The 22943-nt window shown below is 41.5% G+C and overlaps 1 protein-coding gene across 2 annotated transcripts in view; it reads right to left on the bottom strand.

Annotated features, from left to right (window-relative positions):
* Positions 1-21554, bottom strand: part of LOC135541892 (SLIT-ROBO Rho GTPase-activating protein 3-like) — a 116318-nt gene extending 94764 nt beyond the window's left edge. For both annotated transcript variants that reach the window (XM_064968375.1, XM_064968376.1), the window contains exon 1: positions 21002-21554. In XM_064968375.1, coding sequence (XP_064824447.1) covers positions 21002-21068 — 67 coding nt within the window. In that variant the 5' untranslated portion in view covers positions 21069-21554. The remainder of the gene's footprint in view (positions 1-21001) is intronic.
* Positions 21555-22943: the final 1389 nt, after the last annotated feature.

Raw genomic sequence — 22943 nt, 5'->3', positions numbered from 1 at the left:
AGACACGTCCTTTCACAACACAACCCATCAATCACAGCCGTATCCAGGCACCAGCTGCCATGGAGGACTACGGAGAATGGGCCACATGGTGTCTCCATGGCAACGCAGGCGTGCATGTGTCTCTTGGGAGCAGCTGATTGGAGGAGAGCAGGGTGGGGGAATGCGGATAGGTGCGGGAGTGGGGTGAGAAGGCACGTGTAGGTTCACTTCTTGTGACATGACATGAATGTTATTCTCTCTTTCTGTTTCTGGGTGTGCAGCAGCTGAGGCGTTTGATGTATCAAATAATGTCAATATAAAACGGAATCCTGTGTTATTCCTTTGTATTATTACTGCTCTGAAACACATCCCTTAGCAGAGCTAGTAAATACAATGGCTTTATATCTACCTAGCATTAACCCTGAACATAATTTGGAGCAATACAGTACTGTCTACTGTCTAATGTTATGTACCAGTCAAATGTTTGGACACAAATACTCATTCAAGGGTTTTTCTTCATTTTTACTATTTTCTACATTGTAGAATTTTCTTTATTTAATTTCACCATTATTTAACCATGTAGGCCATTTGAGAACAAGTTCTAATTTAAAACTGAGACCTGGTCAAGATAAAGCAAAGCAGTGCGACAAAAACAACACAGAGTTACACATGGGATAAACAAACCGACAGTCAATAACAATAGAAAAATCTGAATACAGTGTGTGAAAATGAAGTAAGGAGATAAGGCAATAAATAGGCCAATAGTGACAAAGTAATTAAAATTTAGCAATTTACCATTGAGTGATATATGTGCAGATGAGTATGTGCAAGTAGAAATACTGGTGTGCAAAAGAGCAGAAAAACAAAAACAAATATGGGGATGAGGTAGTTGGTTGGATGGGCAATTTACAGATGGGCTGTGTACAGCTGCAGCGATTTGTAAGCTGCTCTGAAAGCTGACACTTAAAGTTAGTGAGGCAGATATAAGTCTCCAACTTCAGTGATTTTTGCAATTCGTTCCAGTCATTGGCAGCAGAGAACTGGAAGGAAAAGCGGCCAAAGGAAGAATTGGCTTTGGGGATGACCAGTGAAATATACCTGCTGGAGCGTGCTACGGGTGGGCGTTGCTATGGTGACCAGTGAGCTGAGATAAGGCGGGGCTTTACCTAGCAAAGACTTATAGATGACCTGGAGTCAGTGGGTTTGGCGACGAATATGTAGCGAGGACCAGGCAACGAGAGCATACAGGTCGCAGTGGTGGGTACTGTATGGGGCTTTGGTGACAAAACGGATGGCACTGTGATAGACTGCATCCAATTTGCTGAGTAGAGTGTTGGAGGCTATTTTGTAAATGACATCGCCAAAGTCAAGGATTGGTAGGATAGTTTTATGAGGGTATGTTTGGCAGCATGCGTGAAGGAGGCTTTGTTGAGAAATAGGAAGCCGATTCTAGATTTCATTTTGGATTGGAGATGCTGGAAGTCTGGAAGGAGAGTTTACAGTCTAGCCAGACACCTAGGTATTTGTAGTTGTCCACATATTCTAAGTCATAACCGTCCAGAGTAGTGATGCTCGTTGGGTGGGCGGGCGGGTGCGGGCAGCGATCGGTTGAAGAGCATGCATTTCATTTTACTTGCATTTAAGAGCAATTGGAGGCCACGGTAAGAGTGTTGTATGGAGTTGAAGCTCGTTTGGAGGTTTGTTAACACAGTTTCCAAAGAAGGGTCAGATGTATACAGAATGGTATTGTCTGCGTAGAGGTGGATTAAAGAATCACCCGCATCAAGAACGACATCATTGATATACACAGAGAAAAGAGTCGGCCCGAGAATTTAACCCTGTGACACCCCCATAGAGATGCCAGAGGTCCGGACAACAGGCTCTGTGATTTGACACACTGAACTCTATCTGAGAAGTAGTTGGTGAACCAGGCGAGGCAGTCATTAGAGAAACCAAGGCTGTTGAGTCTGCCGATAAGAATATGGTGATTGACAGACTCGAAAGCCTTAGCCAGGTTGATGAAGATGGCTGCACAGTGCTGTCTTTTATCGATCGCGGTTATGATATCGTTTACAACCTTAAGTGTGGCTGAGGTGCACCCGTGACCAGCCCTTTGAAGAGGGGGATAACTGTGGCTGCTTTCCAATCTTTAGGAATCACAGACGATACGAAAGAGAGATTGAACAGACTAGTAATAGGGGCTGCAACAATGGCGGTGGATAATTTTAGGAAGAGAGGGTCCAGATTGTCTAGCCCAGCTGATTTGTAGGGATCCAGATTTTGCAGCTCTTTCAGAACATCAGCTGTCTGGATTTGAGTGAAGGAAAAGCGGGAGGAAGCTTGGGCCAGTTGCTGCGGAGGATGCAGAGCTGTTGGCCGGGGTTGGGGTAGCCAGGTGGAAAGCATGGCCAGCCGTAGAGAAATACTTATTGAAATTCTCGATTATCGTGGATTTATCAGTGGTGACAATGTGTATTGGTTCCTGACATCCCTGAAAAGTTGCATATCGTGGGCACTATTCGATGCTAGTGCAGTATGCCACAGGGTGTTTTTGTGAACGAATAATAGTGAAGACATCAACACTATGAAATAACACATATGGAATCACGTAGTAACTAAAACAAAGTGTTAAACAAATCAAAATATATTTTAGATTCTTGGCACCCTTTGCCTTGATGACAGCTTTGCACACCCTTGAATGAGTAGGTGTTCTAAAACGTTTGACCGGTAGTCTATGTCTTATAGACTCCTTCCATAAGTCCACTAAAGTTTCTATAACTGTCTTCTGATTGTGAGTAGAGTGATGCTGATGCTGTGCTGTGATGCCAGCAGAATCCATACTGCATTTGGCGATCACCCATCATCTTCAACCATCAGTGAATCGATGACTTGAAGAGTTTCACTGGAAATTGAATACAATGTAAAAAATGATGACCAGCAGGGTCAAATAATATAAACAGTGGTTATAGAGGGTGCAACCGGTCAGCACCACAGGAGTAAATGTCAGTTGGCTTTTCATAGCTGAGCATTCAGAGGTCAAGACAGCAAGTGCGAGTGAGTGAGTGAGTGAGTGAGTGAGTGAGTGAGTGAGTGAGTGAGTGAGTGAGTGAGTGAGAGTGAGAAAGAGAGAGAGAGAGAGAGAGAGAGATCGAAACACAATAACAGAGCAATAAGAATGTGTTCAATTATTTGTGACAATATGGCATTTTAAAGTATATTTATGAAAGAAGCAATAGGATTTCAAGAAATAGCCTGCCCGTGGGTGGTCAACTATTTCAGTACCGTTTCGAGCTGTTCTGAGACAAGCACGGGGACTGGTCTTGATAAATCAATGAGATTTTTATTTCCACTGAATCTCCATTTGGGTATTGGTTAGAATACAATCAGGGTGTGGAAATGTTAGGATTTTTTTGCTCTTAGTACTGTAGCCTACTCCCGACCGATCACGTTGTACAGCGCCATATTTTCCTGACGGAAAACCCGAGGGTTTCGTTTTTCGTGGAATAGAAACACCATAATATGAAACCAATTAAAATACATTTCTTAAAATCAATCCCATATAATATGTTCTTATTTAAATTCTCTAGTACAGCCAATATAAAAAAGTCATATGCTTCTCGAAGATGCCCTCTGGTGGTCAAACTAGCACTAACTAGCATTAATGGCAACAATGGCTGACACTTAAATAACATGCTATAGAATTCTGTGGCAGCGTGCAAGGTGTGCTGCAGTACGACGCAACTTTTTTAGAAACTTGTTTCAGGCTTCTACTGTGAAGGGGGAGCAAATAAGAGCTGTTTGAGTCAGGTGTCTGGCAGAAGGCCATGAGCACGAGCTCTGTTCCTTTTCATTTCTAAAGACAAAGGAATTCTTCCATAAACATCCTAAAGATTGATTCTATACATCATTTGACATGTTTCTACGAACTGTAATGGAACTGTCGTCTGAACTAAGGGCCTGCGCCTTGTGAATTTGGATTTCTGACCTAAATGTGCAAACAAAAAGGGGGTATTTGGACATAAATTATGGACTTTATCGAACAAAACAAACATTTATTGTGGAACTGGGATTCCTGGGAGTGCATTCCGATGAAGGTCATCAACGGTAAGTGAATATTTATAAAGCTATTTCTGACTTCTGTTGACTACACAACATGGTGGGTATCTGTATGGCTTGTTTTGGTGCCTAAGCGCTGTACTCAGATTATTGCATGGTGTGCTTTTTCTGTAAAGCTTTTTAAAAATCTGACACAGCAGTTGCATTAAGGAGAAGTATATCTTTAAAGAGCTCAACATTCACAAGGCCGCGGGGCCAGACGGAATACCAGGACGTGTACTCAGAGCATGTGCAGGCTAACTGGAAAGTGTCTTCATTGACATTTTCAACCTCTCCCTGACTGAGTCTGTAATACCTACATGTTTCAAGCAGACCCCATAGTCCCTGTGCCCAAGAAAGCGAAGGTAATCTGCCTAGATGACTACCGGAACGGTAGCCATGAAGTGCTTTGAAAGGCTGGTCATGGTTCACATCAACACCATCATCTGGGAAACCATAGACCCACTCCAATTCGATACCACCCCAACAGATCCACAGATGACGCAATCTCAATGGAACTACACACCGCCTTTCCCACCTGGACAAAAGGAACACCTATGTGAGAATGCTCTTCATTGACTACAGCTCAGCATTCAACACCATAGTGCCCACAAAGCTCATAACAAAGCGAAGGACCCTGGGACTAAACACCTCCCTCTGCTACTGGATCCTGGACTTCCTGACGGGCCGCCACCAAATGGTAAGGCAACAACTGCCATGCTGATCTGTCACGCTGATCCTTAACACTGGGTCCCCTCAGGGGTGTGTGCTTGGTCCCCTCCTGTACATCCTGTTCACCCACAACTGCGTGGCCAAGCAAGACTCCAACACCATCATTACGTTTGCTGACAACACAACAGTGGTAGGCCTGATCACCAAAAGCGATGAGACAGCCTATAGGGAGGAGGTCAGAGACCTGGCAGTGTGGTGCCAGGACAACAACCTCTCCCTCAATGATGAGCAAGACATAGGAGCTGATCGTGGACTACAGGAAAAAGAGACCCGAACAGGCCCCCAATAACATCAATGGGGCTGTAGTGGAACAGGTTGATAGCTTCAAGTTCCTTGGTGTCCACATCACCAACAAATGATCATGGCCCAAACACACCAAGACAGTCGTGAAGAGGGCACAACAACACCTTTTCCCCCTCAGGAGACTGAAAAGATTTGGCATGGGTCCCCAGATCCTCAAAAAGTTCTACAGCTGCACCATCGAGAGCATCCTGACTGGTTGCATCACCGCCTGGTATGGCAAATGCTCAGCATCCGACCGCAAGGCGCTACAGAAGGTTGTGCGTACGGCCCAGTACATCAATGAGGCCAAGCTTCCTGCCACCCAGGACCTATATACTCGGTGGTGTCAGAGGAAGGCCCAAAAAATTGTCAAAGACTCCAGTGACCCAAATCATAGACTATTCTCTCTGCTACTGCACAGCAAGCGGTACCGGAACGCCAAGTCTAGGTCCAAAAGGCTCCCTAACAGATTGTACCCCAGAGCCATAAGACTGCTGAGCAATTAATCAAATGGCCAACCAGACTATTCATTATCTATGCATAGTCTGTTTAGCCCTACCTACATGTACAAATTACCTCGACTAACCTATTCCCCCTCACATACCCCCCTGTTTATAGCCTCGTTAATGTTATTTTATTGTGTTACTTTTATTTTATTTTTTATTTTAGTTATTTAGTAAATATTTTCTTAACTCTATTTCTTGAACTGCTTTGTTGGTTAAGGGCTTGTAAGTAAGCATTTCACGGTCACCTGTTGTATTCAGTGCATGTGATAAACAAAATTTGATTTGATTTGATTTTGAGATCTGAAAGCACTTCCTTAGACACACTCAACAGATGAGTTTCTCTCTCGTGTGTCTCTCACACCTCCTTTGTTAAGGAAAATAATCGCCTCATCCAGAAAGAGTCATCAATTATTCACTGCAATCCTTCTCAGTGTTTGCCAAGACTGACTTGTAAGTCCAGATCAGAGACAGTACAGTGGTGATGAGAGACAAGACCAGGGCATCGTCATGTAATAATAACATCCTGCTGTGCTGTGAGTCCTGGGCCAGTGTGAAAGTCTGGAAATCATGAATACCTATAATTGGGAATCCACTACTGAGGCCACTGGGACCAGACAGTACTGCCAGTTGAGACAGTATAAGAGAGCAGAGCAGGACCCTGGAGACCCCATCCATAGAGAGACTGGATTGTGTCTTAATGTCAGTGCTGGGATCTGTTCTGCTGTGGGGCTCACCTGTGGAGCACAATGGAGCAATTCACAAAACACAGCCTAACATCTCCCCTTTGCTCCACAGTGATGAGCCTCAGACATTCCATGGGGCTACTTGTTAAAACAATCCTCTCTACACATGGATTCATCATCGAGCCTTATTGCAGTATAATGTATGTGTGATGGTAAGTGAATGTATAAGCCAGGGGTGTCAAACTCATTTTTCCCACAGGCTGTATTCGGTCTTCACTGAGATCCATAGAGACACACTTAAAATTGATGATATTTGCTGGTCGTCAAAATTAGCCATTAGTTCTCTAACCATCGCTTTTGCAATTTTCGATGCTCCCTGAGTATCTAGCCTTCGTTTTGATTGACTGTTAGCAAGCTGGACAGAGTGAAATGACAATAACAGTAGGTCCATGATCATTTCTACAGAGTTTCGATTTGGTTTTAGTAATTTCAATGTCGATTATAATACTTGTTTTACTCAAACCACCCACAGGCCGGATTGAATGGGCTCATAGGCCAAGAAGATGATTTAGCTCCACAGTGCTCTTGATCTAATACATCCATCTAGAGTCGACTGCTAGAAAGTAACATCACCAACGATTAGTCACTTGACAAATGTGCTCTTCTAGATCTTCAGTAATGTATAATGGGAGTCTTTGCTGCGATGCTACAATAAATCTCTTCTGTGCTGCTAATAGCTGTCTCAGCTAATTGGTGTTTTCATTCATTATCAATTTTTTATGGCACGTGCTTTATTGCTATATCATATTGTTAATCAGCCAGGTCCAAGGATAATTAGGAGTTTATTAATTGTTTGTACTTTTTCTCTCTTCTTATTAAGTGAAGTAGGTCTAGCTAAGAGTTGGCAGTTTGCTGTTGCTAATGTTACTGGTTGCAGGACGTCAGTGTTATTTTAGCACTCCTCACCGCTGGCCATCTCAGAGACAGAGAGGTTAAATCATCTGAAAAGTAGAGTGGTCCCGCTGTGTCCTCCATGGAAATTCCTTGGCTAGGAACTAATGTGGCCTCAAGACCATGCAATCATTTCCCCTGCCTGGCCGTGCTCCCAGAGCACACACTTTATTTAGGATTTTTTTCCTTCCCTTTCTGTAATGGTTTTTGGGGCTTTTGTCTCACTTACAATTCTTTCGAGCACATAAAACTGACTGCACGCTGAGTTGTGTGAGATCATGTATTGAAATGGCAGTAAGTATTAAGGAAAAATCAATCTCATTCCAGTCGTATACTGACTGTAGGCCAATGTGTACTACATCAATGCCGAGGCAAACATAACGCTTGAACCTGGGGACTAATCTGTTATTGTAACAGACAAATGAGAAAGTAATACCCTGCAGATCACACATTAAGCAGAAGCCTTTGCTTTTCAACAAAGGCCTGATTATTTATGTGATCCATGGAAAATGTCTACAAACTAGCAATTTGTTGTGAGCAGCTGCAGTCACTTCAGATTTGGCCAATTGGGACCAGGACAACTACAGTACAGCAAACACTGATTGCATTGGCTAAATTGGCCAACACATTGACCTTTATGGTGAAGTAGGGCCTTATCATAGTTTACAGTGATCTAATGTAGACCAGTGCTTCACGATGGTGGTTTGGAACTTGGGGACCATAGACATCATATAAACCACTGGTTGGTACTCACGGCCCAATTCCTTCACACTATGCTCAGTACGCTCTGGCCAGAAATCTTGTTTTGATTATTAAGTGGATTATGGCACAGAAAACTAATGACAACTGATCTAGAATAATTATTAATGCCAAATATTCATACTGTTGATTATGGTTGGTTATCAACAAAGGGAAAAAAGAAGCTAGTCTTCTTAGGCTTACCCGGATACATCATCAGTGGTGGGAAAAGCCTCCAATTGTTATACTTGAGGAAAAGTAAAGAAACCTTAATAGATAATTACTCAAGCAAAACCCAAAACAAACAAAAGACAACTATTGTAAAATATACTGTGTCCGTAAAATGTATATAGTGCGTATAAGCTGGAAGTGTTTATGTCCATTCGTTTACTCCAATTAGGGGAGGGGTGGTAGGGTTCGGGGAAAATAATAAAGGAAAATATAAAAAGTATATACAGTGCCAGTCAAAAGTTTGGACACACCAACCCATTAAAGGGGTTTTCTTTATTTTGACTATTTTCTACATTGTAAGATAATAGTGAAGACATCAAAACTATGAAATAACACATGGAATCATGTAGTAACCAAAAAAGTGTTAAACAAATCCAAATATATTTTATATTTGAGATTCTTCAAAGTAGCCACCCTATGCCTTGATGACAGCTTTGCACACTATTGGCATTCTCTCAACCAGCTTCATGAGGTAGTCACCTGGAATGCATTTCAATTAACAGGTGTGCCTTGTTAAAAGTACATTTGTGAAATTTCTTTCCTTCTTAATGCGTCTGAGTCAATCAGCTGTGTTGTGACAAGTTAGGGTTGGTATACAGAAGATATGTCACACTGACCATTATTTGAGTTGTTTGTTTCTATGTTTTGTTTGGTCGGGGTGTGATATGAATGGGCATTCTATGTTGCATGTCTATGTTATGTTGAATGTTAGCACAGTGTTTCTATAGCAGTCACGTTCGTCTTGTTAGTTAGTTTGTTTTGTTTAGTGTACTTCGTGTTTTTTCGTCAATCATTAAAGTATGCATTCACACCACGCTGCGCTTTGGTCTACTCCATACGACGATCGTGACAAGATAGCCCTATTTGGTAAAAGACCAGGTCCATATTATGGCAAGAACGGTTCAAATAAGAAAAGACAAACAACAGTCCATAATCACTTTAAGACATGAAGATCAGTCAATCTGTTTCTTCAAATGCAGTTGCAAAAACCATCAAGCGCAATGATGAAAATGTCTCTCATGAGGAATGTCACAGGAAAGGAAGACCCAGAGTTACCTCTGCTGCAGAGGATATGTGCATTAGAGTTACCAACCTCAGAAATTGCAGCCCAAATAAATGTTTCACAGAGTTCAAGTAACAGACACATTTCAACATCAACTGTTCAGAGGGGACTGCATGAATCAGGCCTTCATGGTCGAATTGCTGCAAAGAAACCACTACTAAAGGACACCAATAAGAAGAGACTTTCTTGGACCAAGAAACATGAGTAATGGACATTAGACCGGTGGAAATCTTTCCTTAGCAAAAGATACAGACTCTCCCAACTTCGCATATTTCAAATGAAATGTCATCATTGTTAAACCAAAGCTCATAGTCAATAAAATCAGCAAGCCTAAAACTAAGATTGAGACGGCGTGATATGAAATAACAAAGCACATGCCTTGTTAAGCACATTCACTTTTTACATGTGCCAGCAGCGCAGCCATGACAAATTTGGCTGCGCTGGAAACAATTATTCCATGTCAAAGACTTCAAATTATTCTATGCTTTATTGCAATATAAAAAGCTTTAAAGTAACTGTCCAATGTTTCCAGATTTCTATGAAATATTACCAATAATGAATTACAATAGGAGGGAAATAGTTTTCCTTCCAAAAAAATGGTAATTGGGTATGTTTAAAAGCAACTTTTCTGTGTTGGAATGGTGTGGGTGTCCCTAGGGCTGTGGTGGTCAATACATTTTGTCAGCCGGTTATTGTCATGCAAAAGACTGCCCGTCTCACGGTAATTGACCATTAATAAACAAACACATTTAGCATCTGCAGGCTTGCACGCATACCGCTGCACAAGCCACTGATGAGTGCCTTTCGAACATCTACTGTCACACCCTGATCAGTTTCACCTGTCCTCATTATTGTCTCCACCCCCTCCAGGGGCCGCTTGTTTTCCCCAGTGTATTTATCCCTGTATTTCCTGTCTCTCTGCGCCAGTGCGTCTTGTACGTTAGTCAAGTCAACCAGTGTGTTTTTCCCATACTCCTTTTGCTATTCTCTTTTTGATAGTCTTCTCAGTTTTGACCCCTGCCTGACTCTGGACTTCTTTCCTGCCTGCCTGATCATCCTGCCTGGCCTGACGTTGATTCTGCCTGCCCTTCAGTAACTTTTGGACTCTGAACTGGTTTTGACCCTTTTGCCTGTACACGACCCTTCTCCTGTCTTCCCCTATTGGAATAATAAATATTGTAAGACTCCAACCATCTGCCTCCTGTGTCTGCATCTGGGTCTCGCCTTGTGTCATGATATCTACAGTCTAATAAATTGAATATACACCATCACAATAAATCCATTATTTATTTTAGGCAGGTCTAAAGAAACATTATGGTGAAAATGTATTTCAGAACAACAGAATATGAGTTGACCTACTGTATGCTATCTGGCTATGTGCCGTGTCATCGGCAGTAGGCTTGTTCATTTAGCACACAAGATATGTCCTATATTACATGTAGATATAGAGTTATTTGGCAACTTCAGTTGAGAATGATATAAACCTTATAATGTCTTAGAAATCAAAACATATATGGGCTCTGTTCCTTGCCTCAGGCTGCACATGATGTTCTCTCATCAGGTGATGATATTTTCACCCATCAGACTATTCTAAATGTTGTCTTTACTAGAAGGCTATGTCAAATTAGTTTTGATATAGACTGGCCTATTATCAAATGGGCAAGAACAAGGGCAAGTCAAAATAGACATGTCATCCATAAGCACTGGAATACGGGGCGGCAGGGTAGTCTAGTGGTTAGAGCGTTGGACTAGTAACCGAAAGGTTGCAAGTTCAAATCCCCGAGCTGACAAGGTACAAATCTGTCATTCTGCCCCTGAACAGGTAGTTAACCCACTGTTCCTAGGCCGTCATTGAAAATAAGAATTTGTTCTTAACTGACTTGCCTAGTAAAATAAAAAAATAGCAAAGGCCACTTTCCCGCAGGTATGTTATTCACTCTGACAGGTGATATTCTGCCACAAGTCTGTATGCCATGGGCTCTCCAACCTTATTCCTACAGCTACCCAGTGCTTCATTTGGGAAACCAAGTGAAATCTGTTTGGTACATCAATAGTAACATGTTTTCTCAACAAAACACTGTTGACAGCCCCTCTGTCCGCTGGAGAAAGGAATGACGGATAGAGAGGAGGAGATGGAAACTCACTGTGGTGAGATATTCTGTAGCTAAAGGCAATGGGTCAGCCTATTAATCATGAAAATACAAAAAATGCCCTATTTCTAGGCTATTCAAAATCAGATACAAATCCACTATCTGAATTTGTTTCCTTTAGGCTAGACCAATTATTTACCAGGTCACCTGTGCTAGCAAGACAGAAGGCCTGGGTTCGAGCCTCTATGTGTGCCAAATCAGGAGGAAGTGGTAGTCGATAGGAAAGCAGCGTGACGTCCTTTACATTGGGTGTATACCAGTCATTAATGATATTCATGAGAGTAGAACGCTGATTGGCCAGCTCATCCTCTATGAGGAAATAGCAAGCATTTTTTAAATGATCTGTTTGAGGTGGGGGGGGGGGGTTTTAAAGTGTTTTTTTCTTCAATTTATGCTTTGTCCACAAATACGAGTATAGGATGGGTCAACAACATTATTTGGGTATGAGTAAACAGAATATATTAACTTTTAAAAGTGAGATTTTTACTGGACAGTTACTTTAAAAGTAATTTGCTAAGGTAAAACAAAACAGAGAACACAGGGACAATCCAAAAAATATATAGGCATAGTGGTGTCCTCTTCCAAGCTAAACTTACTAAAGTTCTTAATAGGGAATTATTGTCAGACGTGCAAAATAGTATTTATTCTCTAACTATTCACATAATTTCACTGAAAGGCTGAAGACTAGATGTACCTGTGCAGTACAGTATATATAGTACACATCTCTGACTGTATCTCAGTAATAGAAATGGTGTGATCACTGGGTTTGACTCTAAATATCCCAGGGATGTTTAGCAGACCTCTGGGTAATATTGAAATTACACAGACAGAGTGCTGTTGGGTATACCTGCTAAGTGAGATGTTCATTAAATCCCACTCAGGTTTTATTGAATCTGCAGAGCAGGTTAAGTTTGTTTGCTTTTGGTCTGGCTGAGGAGAACCTGCAGAGAACGGCTTCTCAACAGCCCAGCAGTAGAAACCTGAGCCCAAAGGTGTGAAAGCGAACTTGACCAGACCACAGAGTGCTGCCTTCCTGCAGCAACATGACCCTTTTTCCTCTGCAGTGTGTGTGTGTGTGTGTGTGTGTGTGTGTGTGTGTGTGTGTGTGTGTGTGTGTGTGTGTGTGTGTGTGTGTGTGTGTGTGTGTGTGTGTGTGTGTGTGTGTGTGTGTGTGTGTGTGTGTGTGTGTGTGTGGAAGGCTGCCAACAGGACAGGCAACCTACTGCCCCATAGCTAGGCCTGGGCGTAGGGGGGAGAGGGAAAATAACAGCCCATGATAAGTGACAGACAATTCTAATAAAAATGGACTATTCACAAGACAACTAGCTGCGCCGTAAGGCCCGGCTACACAACTGAGTGGTTTAGAAGAAATTATGAAAGGGGAGAGAACAAGCGGTAGAAATGTGGCAGAAATGTGTTTTTTATAAAGCCAATCGAATAGAGTAGGAAGCAGAGAGAAGCTTCCATGTAAACAGTAATGGATGAACAAGAAGGAGCTGAGATTATAGTATGTTGTGTCTCACCCGATGGTGGGCACAACACAAACATCTCAGATTATGTAAAATAGGCTCTAAACTACAACATATGCTAATATGAAAAAGTTTAGATAATTGACATTCACAAGGTTAAAAAAATGACAAGTCTTATTTGAAAAAAAAATCAAGAAATTATCAAATAGTGATAACCGTTTGTAAGCTTTCAAATTAAATAACTCTCAACCGTTAATATTTTTCAGTGACAAAGACATGTATGTCTCATGGTAGGGTGGGGTATGCAAAATAGGTTAACTTTGAGCATGTCTCTCTTAAATGTTTTGGCTTTCTGACCACTTCTACCATGGGCAAACATGTATGGAAAGTTTCGTTCAAATGAAAATGGATGCAGTCAAAAAAATTGGAAATCAAACATGTTCATCCTCGTGGGCTCAAATTACCATTAAAGTCATTCACTGATTCACTGACACCATTCTAGCAATGTTCTAGCAATACAAACCAAGCAACGTTGCAGGAGCCAGCTGTGCTTTGCCATGGCCTATCAGAAAGGCCCCGCTGATCATCAATCCTCTCTCTTTCTTGTGTATCATCCAACCCCAAAGTGCAATAACTCACCATATGACATGTGCCACTTCACAAACTGAATCTAATCATGGTAGCAAAAAGTGTCTGGGCGCTAGAGAAAGAGAAAGCTGCCATTGTTAACTAACTGCTGTCAGAGCCCCCCTGTGTTGGTGGCTGGAGACCCTCCGTGTGTTTGAGCAGCTGAGAAAGAGTGATGAGGAGGATTTCTACATAAATGAACATCAGTCTCTCCCTTACTCTCTTGTCTTACACACAGCCAGGCTTTATGGAACAAGAGCAAGGCTTCCATCATTCTAATATTTCTACCACTGTTCTTTGTATTTAGTTACACTGTTTATACACACCAGATATGTATTTATATACTGGATTCTTGACATATGAAGCTCACTCTAATATACTGTATCTAGTGCTGTACATCATTCTTAGTATATCTTAGTATTCTTAGTATATTCATAGTAAATTCTTCCAGGGTACATACAGTTAGGCAAAAAAGTATTTAGTCAGCCACCAATTGTGCATGTTCTCCCACTTAAAAAGATGAGAGAGGCCTGTCATTTTTATCATAGGTACACTTCAACTATGACAGACAAAATGAGAAGGAAAAAATCCAGAAAATCACATTGTAGGATTTTTTATGAATTTATTTGCAAATTATGGTGGGAAATAAGTATTTGGTCACCTACAAACAAGCAAGATTTCTGGCTCTCACAGACCTGTAACTTCTTTTTTAAGTGGCTCCTCTGTCCTCCACTCATTACCTGTATTAATGGCACCTGTTTGAACTTGTTATCAGTATAAAAGACACCTGTCCACAACATCAAACAGTCACAATCCAAACTCCACTATGGCCAAGACCAAAGAGCTGTCAAAGGACACCAGAAACAAAATTGTAGACTTGCACCAGGCTGGGAAGACTGAATCTGCAATAGGTAAGCAGCTTGGTTTGAAGAAATCAACTGTGGGAGCAATTATTAGGAAATGGAAGACATACAAGACCACTGATAATCTCCCTCAATCTGGGGCTCCACGCAAGATCTCAAATCCTGCAGTGCCAGACGTGTCCCTCTGTTTAAGCCAGTACATGTCCAGGCCCGTCTGAAGTTTGCTAGAGAGCATTTGGATGATCCAGAAGAAGATTGGGAGAATGTCATATGGTCAGATGAAACCAAAATAGGTATTTTTAGTAAAAACTCAACTCGTCGTGTTTGGAGGACAAAGAATGCTGAGTTGCATCCAAAGAACACCTGTGAAGCATGGGGGTGGAAACATCATGCTTTGGGGCTGTTTTTCTGCAAAGGGACAAGGACGACTGATCCGTGTAAAGGAAAGAATGAATGGGGCCAAGTATCGTGATATTTTGAGTGAAAACCTCCTTCCATCAGCAAGGGGATTGAAGATGAAACGTGGCTGGGTCATTCATTATGACAATGATCCCAAACACACCGCCCGGGCAACGAAGGAGTGGCTTCGTAAGAAGCATTTCAAGGTCCTGGAGTGGCCTAGCCAGTCTCCAGATCTCAACCCCATAGAAAATCTTTGGAGGGAGTTGAAAGTCCGTGTTGCCCAGCAACAGCCCCAAAACATCACTGCTCTAGAGGAGATCTGCATGGAGGAATGGGCCAAAATACCAGCAACAGTGTGTGAAAACCTTGTGAAGACTTACAGAAAACGTTTGACCTCTGTCATTGCCAACAAAGGGTATATAACAAAGTATTGAGAAACTTTTGTTATTGACCAAATACTTATTTTCCACCATAATTTGCAAATAAATTCATAAAAAATCCTACAATGTGATTTTCCGGATTTGTTTCCCTCATTTTGTCTGTCATAGTTGAAGTGTACCTATGATGAAAATTACAGGCTTCTCTCATCTTTTTAAGTGGGAGAACTTGCACAATTGGTGGCTGACTAAATACTTTTTTGCCCCACTGTATATATTTATTGCATTTTGAATACTGTTACAGTGCTATATGAGTTGTTTAAAATAAACTTGGGGATTCGTACAAGCAACCTTTTGGAGCTCTAACTGCTAGGCAACCTGCAACCTCTCTCCCTTCATGGTTCATTTGGATGGCTTACATAATTTACAGCATTTCATGAAGCATGCTAAAATATTCCCTGTCTGCCCATTTTTACAGTAGTAGAATACAGTTCACATTGATCAAGACAGATTCTCTCTCTCTCCCTCTTTATTATTCTTAATGATCAAGCTCCATCTCTTATTTTCCTCCTTTGAATTTCACACCCCACGGCCACTACCCTGAAATGCATAGGAACACAGTGACAGCAGTACAGGGCTGGATTATCTAGGACGGCACTGGGTGAAATTGCATCATTGATATTAGAGGTTGACCGATTAATCGGAATGGCCGATTCATTTGGGCCGATTTCAAGTTTTCATAACAATCGGAAATCTGTATTTTTGGAAGACGATTTTGACCCCAAAAATTGTACACCTTTATTTAACTAGGCAAGTCAGTTAAGAACACATTCTTATTTTCAATGACAGCCTAGGAACGGTGGGTTAACTGCCTTGTTCAGGGGAAGAACGACAGATTTTTACCTTGTCAGCTCTGGGATTCAATCTTGCAAACTTACGGTTAACTCGTCCAACGCTCTAAACACCTGCCTCTCATTGCACTCCACGAGGAGCCTGCCTCTTACACGAATGCAGTAGAAGCTAGCTGGCATCAAACTTATCTTATTAAAAACAATCAATCAATCATAATCACTAGTTAACTACACATGGTTTATGATATTACTAGTTTATCTAGCATGTCCTGTGTTGCATATAAACGATGCAACGCAGGGGGATGATTTAACAAAAGCGCATTTGCGAAAAAAGCACAATCGTTGCACAACTGTACCTAACCATAAACACCAATGCCTTTCTTAAAATCAATACACAGAAGTATATATTTTTAAACCTGCATATTTAGCTAAAAGAAATCCAGGTTAGCAGGCAAAATTAACCAGGTGAAATTGTGTCACTTCTCTTGCGTTCATTGCACGCAGAGTCAGGGTATATGCAACAGTTTGGGCAGCCTGGCTCATTGCGAACTAATTTGACAGAATTGTAAGTAATTATGACATAACATTGAAGGTTGTACAATGTAACAAGAATATTTAGACTTAGGGATGCCACCCGTTAGATAAAATACAGAACGGTTCCGTATTTCACTGAAATAATAAACATTTTGTTGTCGAAATGATAGTTTCCGATTCGACCATATTATTGACCAAAGGCTCGTATTTCTGTGTGTTATTATGTTATAATTAAGTCTATGATTTGATATTTGATAGAGCAGTCTGACTGAGCGATGGTAGGCAGCAGCAGGCTCGTAAGCATTCATTCAAACAGCACTTTTGTGCGTTTTGCCAGCAGCTCTTCGCAAGCACAGCGCTGTTTATGACTTCAAGCCTATCAACTCCCGAGATTAGGCTGGTGTAACCTATGTGAAATGGCTAGCTAGTTAGCGGGGTGAGCACTAATAGCGTTTCAAACGTCACTCGCTCTGAGACTTGGAGTGGATTTTGTGGAGCGATGGGTAACGCTTCTTCGAGTGTGGCTGTTGTCGACGTGTTCCTGGTTCGAGCCCAGGTAGGGATGAGGAGAGGGACGGAAGCTATACTGTGACACTGGCAATACTAAAGTGCCTATAAGAACATCCAATAGTCAAAGGTATATGAAATACAAATGGTATAGAGAGAAATAGTCCTATAAATACTATATTAACTACAACCTAAAACCTCTTACCTTGGAATATTGAAGTCTCATGTTAAAAGGAACCACCAACTTTCATATGTTCTCATGTTCTGCGCAAGGAACTTAAACGTTAGCTTTTTTACATGGCACATATTGCACTTTTACTTTCTTCTCCAACACTTTGTTTTAGCATTATTTTAACCAAATTGGACATGTTTCATTATTTATTTGAGGCTAAATTGATTTGTATTGATGTATTATATTAAGTTAAAATATGTGTTCATTCAGTATTGTTGTAATTGTCATTAATACAAATAAATTTTTACAAATTGGCCGATTAATCGGTATTGGATTTCTTTTGGTCCTCCAATAATCGGTATCGGCGTTGAAAAATCATAATCGGTCGACCTCTAATTGATATCATCATCATTGAAAACATGTCTCACCCAGCCCAGTGATAAACATGGTGAATAACAGATTGACATGCTTGACAATAATAAGATACAAAATCCCCAGCGTCAACCCCAACAGAATTCCCTAACAGTCTTTATCTCAGGCCTAAATCACAAATCCAATCTCTCAGTCGGTGATCCATTACTAAATTAGAGATAATCCCAGACTTTGAAATCAATGAAACAGAACTATGTACAGAAAGGTGCAGTGAGGCAGGTCCAGGCAACAGAAGGCCAGTTGATGCCAGCCAAAGTGTGTTCATCCACACTATTATAGGGTGTGAAAAGTGAGAGTAAACACATTCAGTCTAATTGATCACAGATCATATGAACAGCTACAGTATTGTCACCAGGCGTTTAATACTATATCGCCCAGAGTAAGACATTCTGTCAAATAAACTAAACCTACTTTTGCCTAATTAGGGTCTAGTGCGGTAGGTAGCCTAGTGGTTAGAGCATTGGGCAAGTAACAGAAAAGTCATTGGTTCAAAAACCAGAGCTGACAAGGTGAAAAATCAGCTGATGTGCCCTTGTGCAAGGCACTTAAACCTAATTTGCTCCTGAGGTGCTCTACTACTATGGCTGATCTTGTAAAACAACACACGCACCTACCTGGTGTATGTGACCATAATATATATATATATAGATTCTCTAACGCTGTGTTTAGACAGGCAGCCCAATTCGGATGTTTTTTTCACTAATTGGTCTTTTGACCAGTCAGATCAGCTCTGAAAAAGTGCTTACATGAAAAGATCTGATGTGATTGGTCAAAAGAACCAAGAGGAAAAAACACAACGGGGCATAAAGATTCAAAGACATTATCATAACATTTCACTATAAGCAGCATGAAAAACAACATCTGTATCTTTTTATTTCATAACACCTTAAGAGCCTATCATCCACATGAGAAGACCAATCAGTCAGACCTAGATATGTCCCCTGTGAGTGTTAGCTGCCTGGACTCTGGGGAGACGTGTTAGATGCCATGATAGGGTAAAACATCTGTTCAGAGCAGAAGCCACATAAGCCTGAATACAGACCCCACAAGACCTGCAATGCTGTTCAGTCACAGCACAGATAGCAAAGACCCCCTTCCCCTCCCCCCTCTCTCTCTCACACACACACACACACACACACACACACACACACACACACACACACACACACACACACACACACTAGCTTGATGCTCCAAGGGTGCTCTGTCACTTGATAAGCATCAGCCAGATTGCTGAAAAGCACATACTGTAGGGATATGTATGTTTATATTTAATTATAATGACAATCAGAGAGCTGGGATATTTGTTTGTACCCTATTCCGAAGGTGACACATGCAATATAATGTAGATTACTTTATTAATCATTAATCTGTTTGTCTGTGTGTGCGTGCCAGCCTGCATACCACTGCTTTCTTGCCTCTGAAGCTAAGCAGGGTTGGTCCCTCAATGCGAGATCAGATGCTGCTGGAAGTGGTGTTGGAGGGCCAGTAGGAGGCACTTTTTCCTCTGGTCTGAAAATATTTGAATGCCCCAGGTCAGTGATTGGGGACATTACCCTGTGTAGGGTGCTGTCTTTCAGTTGGGACATTAAATGGGTGTCCTGAATCTCTGTGGTCACTAAAGATCCCATGGCAATTATCGTAAGAACAGGGATGTTAACCCCGGTGTCATTGCTATATTCCCAATCTGGCCATCATACCATCATAGATATCATATCTGGCTCCCGAGTGGTGCAGTGGTCTAAGGTACTACTGCATCTCAGTGCTTGAGGCATCACTACAGACAACCTGGTTCGAATCCAGACTGTATCAGAACTGACTGTCATCATACGGAGGAAACATTCAAACATTTGTGGTCTCTCCCACATATCCACTGGCCTTGTTAATGGGCCCTAATCAATAGGCCGACAGAAGATCATTGACATATCACCTGCAAAATAGCTACAAAGAATAGTGACGCTGATGATGAAGGTGACCAAACCAACCCCCAATGCCAACCCAATCTGCCTGGTCTCATAGACTAGACGTAACATAGTAAACATACATTTTGAACACTCAAATGAGTAATATTGTAATGAAACAGGGAGGGAGCAGGTCTCGACCCTCAACATTCTAGCCCGAAGTCCATAGCGCTATCGACTGTGTCGCAAAAGCATGCTCATGCGGCAGAGTCAATTTCCTCGCTTATAAACACAAGTTTGTGACACTACTCCCTCTTTTCAAAGAGTGCATCCTCACACTAGCTTGTGACTCCACGTCTTATAGGAACACGCTCACCGGCCAAGCACACGCACTGTTGGGGATGCAAGAACCAATCACTTCTGACACCAATGTAATGAAATAGCAGGGAGCAGGTCTCGAACCCTCCACCTTCTAGCCCGAAGTCCAGCGCGGTATCGACTGTGCCGGAAAAGCATGCTCAAGCGGCAGAGTCAATATCCACGCTTATAAACCCAGGGTCGTTACAATATATTTCATGTTAGGTAGGGTTACATAAGACAGAAGGTTACTTAAGGCAAAAACTAAAGTTGGGTGGGTGGGTGGGTGGGTGGTCGGGGTGGATGGGTGGGTGGGTGGGTGGTCGGGGTGGATGGGTAGGCATATAACGCAAACGTCTAACAATCAAAAGGTTGCTTGTTCAAATCTCATCACAGGCAACTTTAACTTCTTACTACTTTTTAGCAACTTTGCAACTACTTAGCATGTTAACTAACCCTTCCCCTAATTATTTTATCTAACCCTTCCCTTAACTCTTTAATCTAATTCCTAACCTTAACACTAACCCCTAGCCTAGCTAACATTAGCCTGCTAGCTAACATTCGCATTAATCACCTAGTCAATGTTAGCAACAACAAATTGTAATTCATAACATAGAGGTTTAGCAAATTCTTAACATATTGTACATTTTTTTAACTCGTAACATATCATACGAATTGTAATTCGTAACATATCATACAAAATAGATTTGGAAATCCACAAATGAATACATACCATATGAAACGTAACATATCATACTAAATGGAGATCTGATTTACATACAGAATAATATGAAATGCTCTGAGACTAGGTTGACCCAATGAGTAACCTAACTTATAGCAGGCATAAAAGATCCAACTAGTGATGGACTCTCAGTCTGCTGCACTCAGAACTGGTAAGGGGACAAAGTAGGCAAAGTCTCAAAAGCAAAACGTTATTTACTTATGATTCATTGAAATGTAGTATTGCAACTATTTGTTTCAAAATACAGTAGCCTATATGCGTCCCCACTTGTGTTCCATGTGTCATTTAGCTTGCACGGCTATTTATGCATACACAAGATCAAAACCTTTCTTAATTTGCATATCATTTATTACCCACCTTTGACTTGCGTTTCATATTCTCCTATGATCTCCTTGTCCTTCTTGACTCTAGTTTGAGATGACATTTTTCCTGAGGTATGAGGGTGAGACTCGGTGAGATGTTGAGGCTTGCGCGAGAGGTCCTCTTATGATTCTCGACTCTTGCTGCGTTTTTCTTCGTATTCTTTGTGTGTCCGATTTGCTCAATGCAACAACAACAAAAATCCTAACTTTCCAAGTAACACTAGACACTAAATAAAGAAATGCAAAGCGACATTCTATAGTTAGCTCGCCTAATGCTCACCTGCATAGGGCTTGTATGTCTCTCTCTTGCAGAGAAATGCTATGCTTCTGTGAGAGAAGAGGGGCTCGTCCTTTCTTGAGATAGAATGCCATCCAAAGCAAAAGCTGCAGCGGAGAAAAACAAAATCATTCTACTCAAAGCAATAAAATAATGGACATAAAATGATGGGAGTGTAGGCAAATCGTTCACTCATTCCGGTGGTTGGTGTTTTCTAGAGTGGCCAAAAATGAATTGTTGAGCGTGCGCAGTCGACACCGATTATTCTATGATAAACTGTGCGCGCTCTGACAATTTACGCTGCTGGGAAAGATGAATTGAGTCGAACATCATACGAGTCTCCTCCCATTGTAGAACCCCCTCCCTGAAGCTCTCGCGCTCTCTCTCTCTCTCTCTCTCTCTCTCTCTCTCTCTCTCTCTCTCTCTCTCTCTCTCTCTCTCTCTCTGAGAGATATCTTGCATATTCTTCAATATTAGCTAAATCGTCTTATTCTTTCATTCTGGAGTCTTATTCTGTCATAAATGGTTGTTAATTATCCTGTAATTATTTAAATGTAATTAATGGACGTGATTAGGTGATAGGCCCTGCTATTAAAAGCTCCCAGTCAGTACATTTTTCAATGGTATCCTGCTTTGGTTTTTCACATTCATGTTTTTATTAGAAGGTGCATTGGTCCAAACATATTTCTAATCATCTATTCAGAGAGAAACATAGCAAACACACTTTTTAGTGCTCATTGCCATGGCAACCCACCTCCATCAGTATTAACACACATTATTATCAACAGCACTAAAGTTCCTCCTTTGTGGCAAGGGAGAGCCTTTGCTGTCTTTTGACCACCAGGTTAATGTGTGCAGACACCACACACTGTTATATCACACGCACTTGATATGCAAGTCCTGTAGCAGGGTGGGAGGGCAGCAGTCGTGTACTGGGGGTGGGATGTGAGGGGGAAAATGCCTGCCTGGGGGTTTATAGGTCTATAGGTCAGTGTGTGTAACAGTATAGCTTCTGTCCCTCTCCTCGCCCCTACCTGGGCTCAAACCAGGGACCGTGTGTGTGTGTGTGTGTGTGTGTGTGTGTGTGTGTGTGTGTGTGTGTGTGTGTGTGTGTGTGTGTGTGTGTGTGTGTGTGTTAGGGGGACATAGATATGCAAGGCCAGTGCCATATGGGCAGAAAGCTTAAATTATTGTTAATCTTACTGCACTGTCCAATTTACAGTAGCTACACTCTAAAAGATTATCGGTTCTTCTAAGATCCTCAAGATCCTCAAAGAACCTTGGGGTTCTTGGCAATGAAAAACAGCTCCAAAAGGTTCTTCAAAACACTTCTTAGGAGGTGGAGTTCATCGAGGAACCCCCATTGTTGCTGGAGTTCTTCAGGAAACTTTGCAAACGCTCATGCGACAACAGTTCAAAAGGTAAGTTGGGTTGATGTTTGGCTCTGAATATGTATCGAAATAATTTATATAGTAATATAAAATACTAATGAATAATGAAGACAATTTTGGTCTTCTGTGAATAGCTTCCATAACGTTAGCTATCACATTAGTTAGCTATAGTTCAGAATAATTAACGTAAATATTAGAAAGCCGGGTTTGACTGTTGTCATTGTATGAGCTACAGTACAACAACGTTAGCTAGCTAGCTAACATGAGCT

Source organism: Oncorhynchus masou, chromosome 6 (genome assembly GCF_036934945.1).
Source record: "Oncorhynchus masou masou isolate Uvic2021 chromosome 6, UVic_Omas_1.1, whole genome shotgun sequence".
Classification (NCBI taxonomy): domain Eukaryota; kingdom Metazoa; phylum Chordata; class Actinopteri; order Salmoniformes; family Salmonidae; genus Oncorhynchus; species Oncorhynchus masou.
Note: the sequence above shows the minus strand (reverse complement) of the source record. Positions and strands in the feature narration are given on the sequence as shown.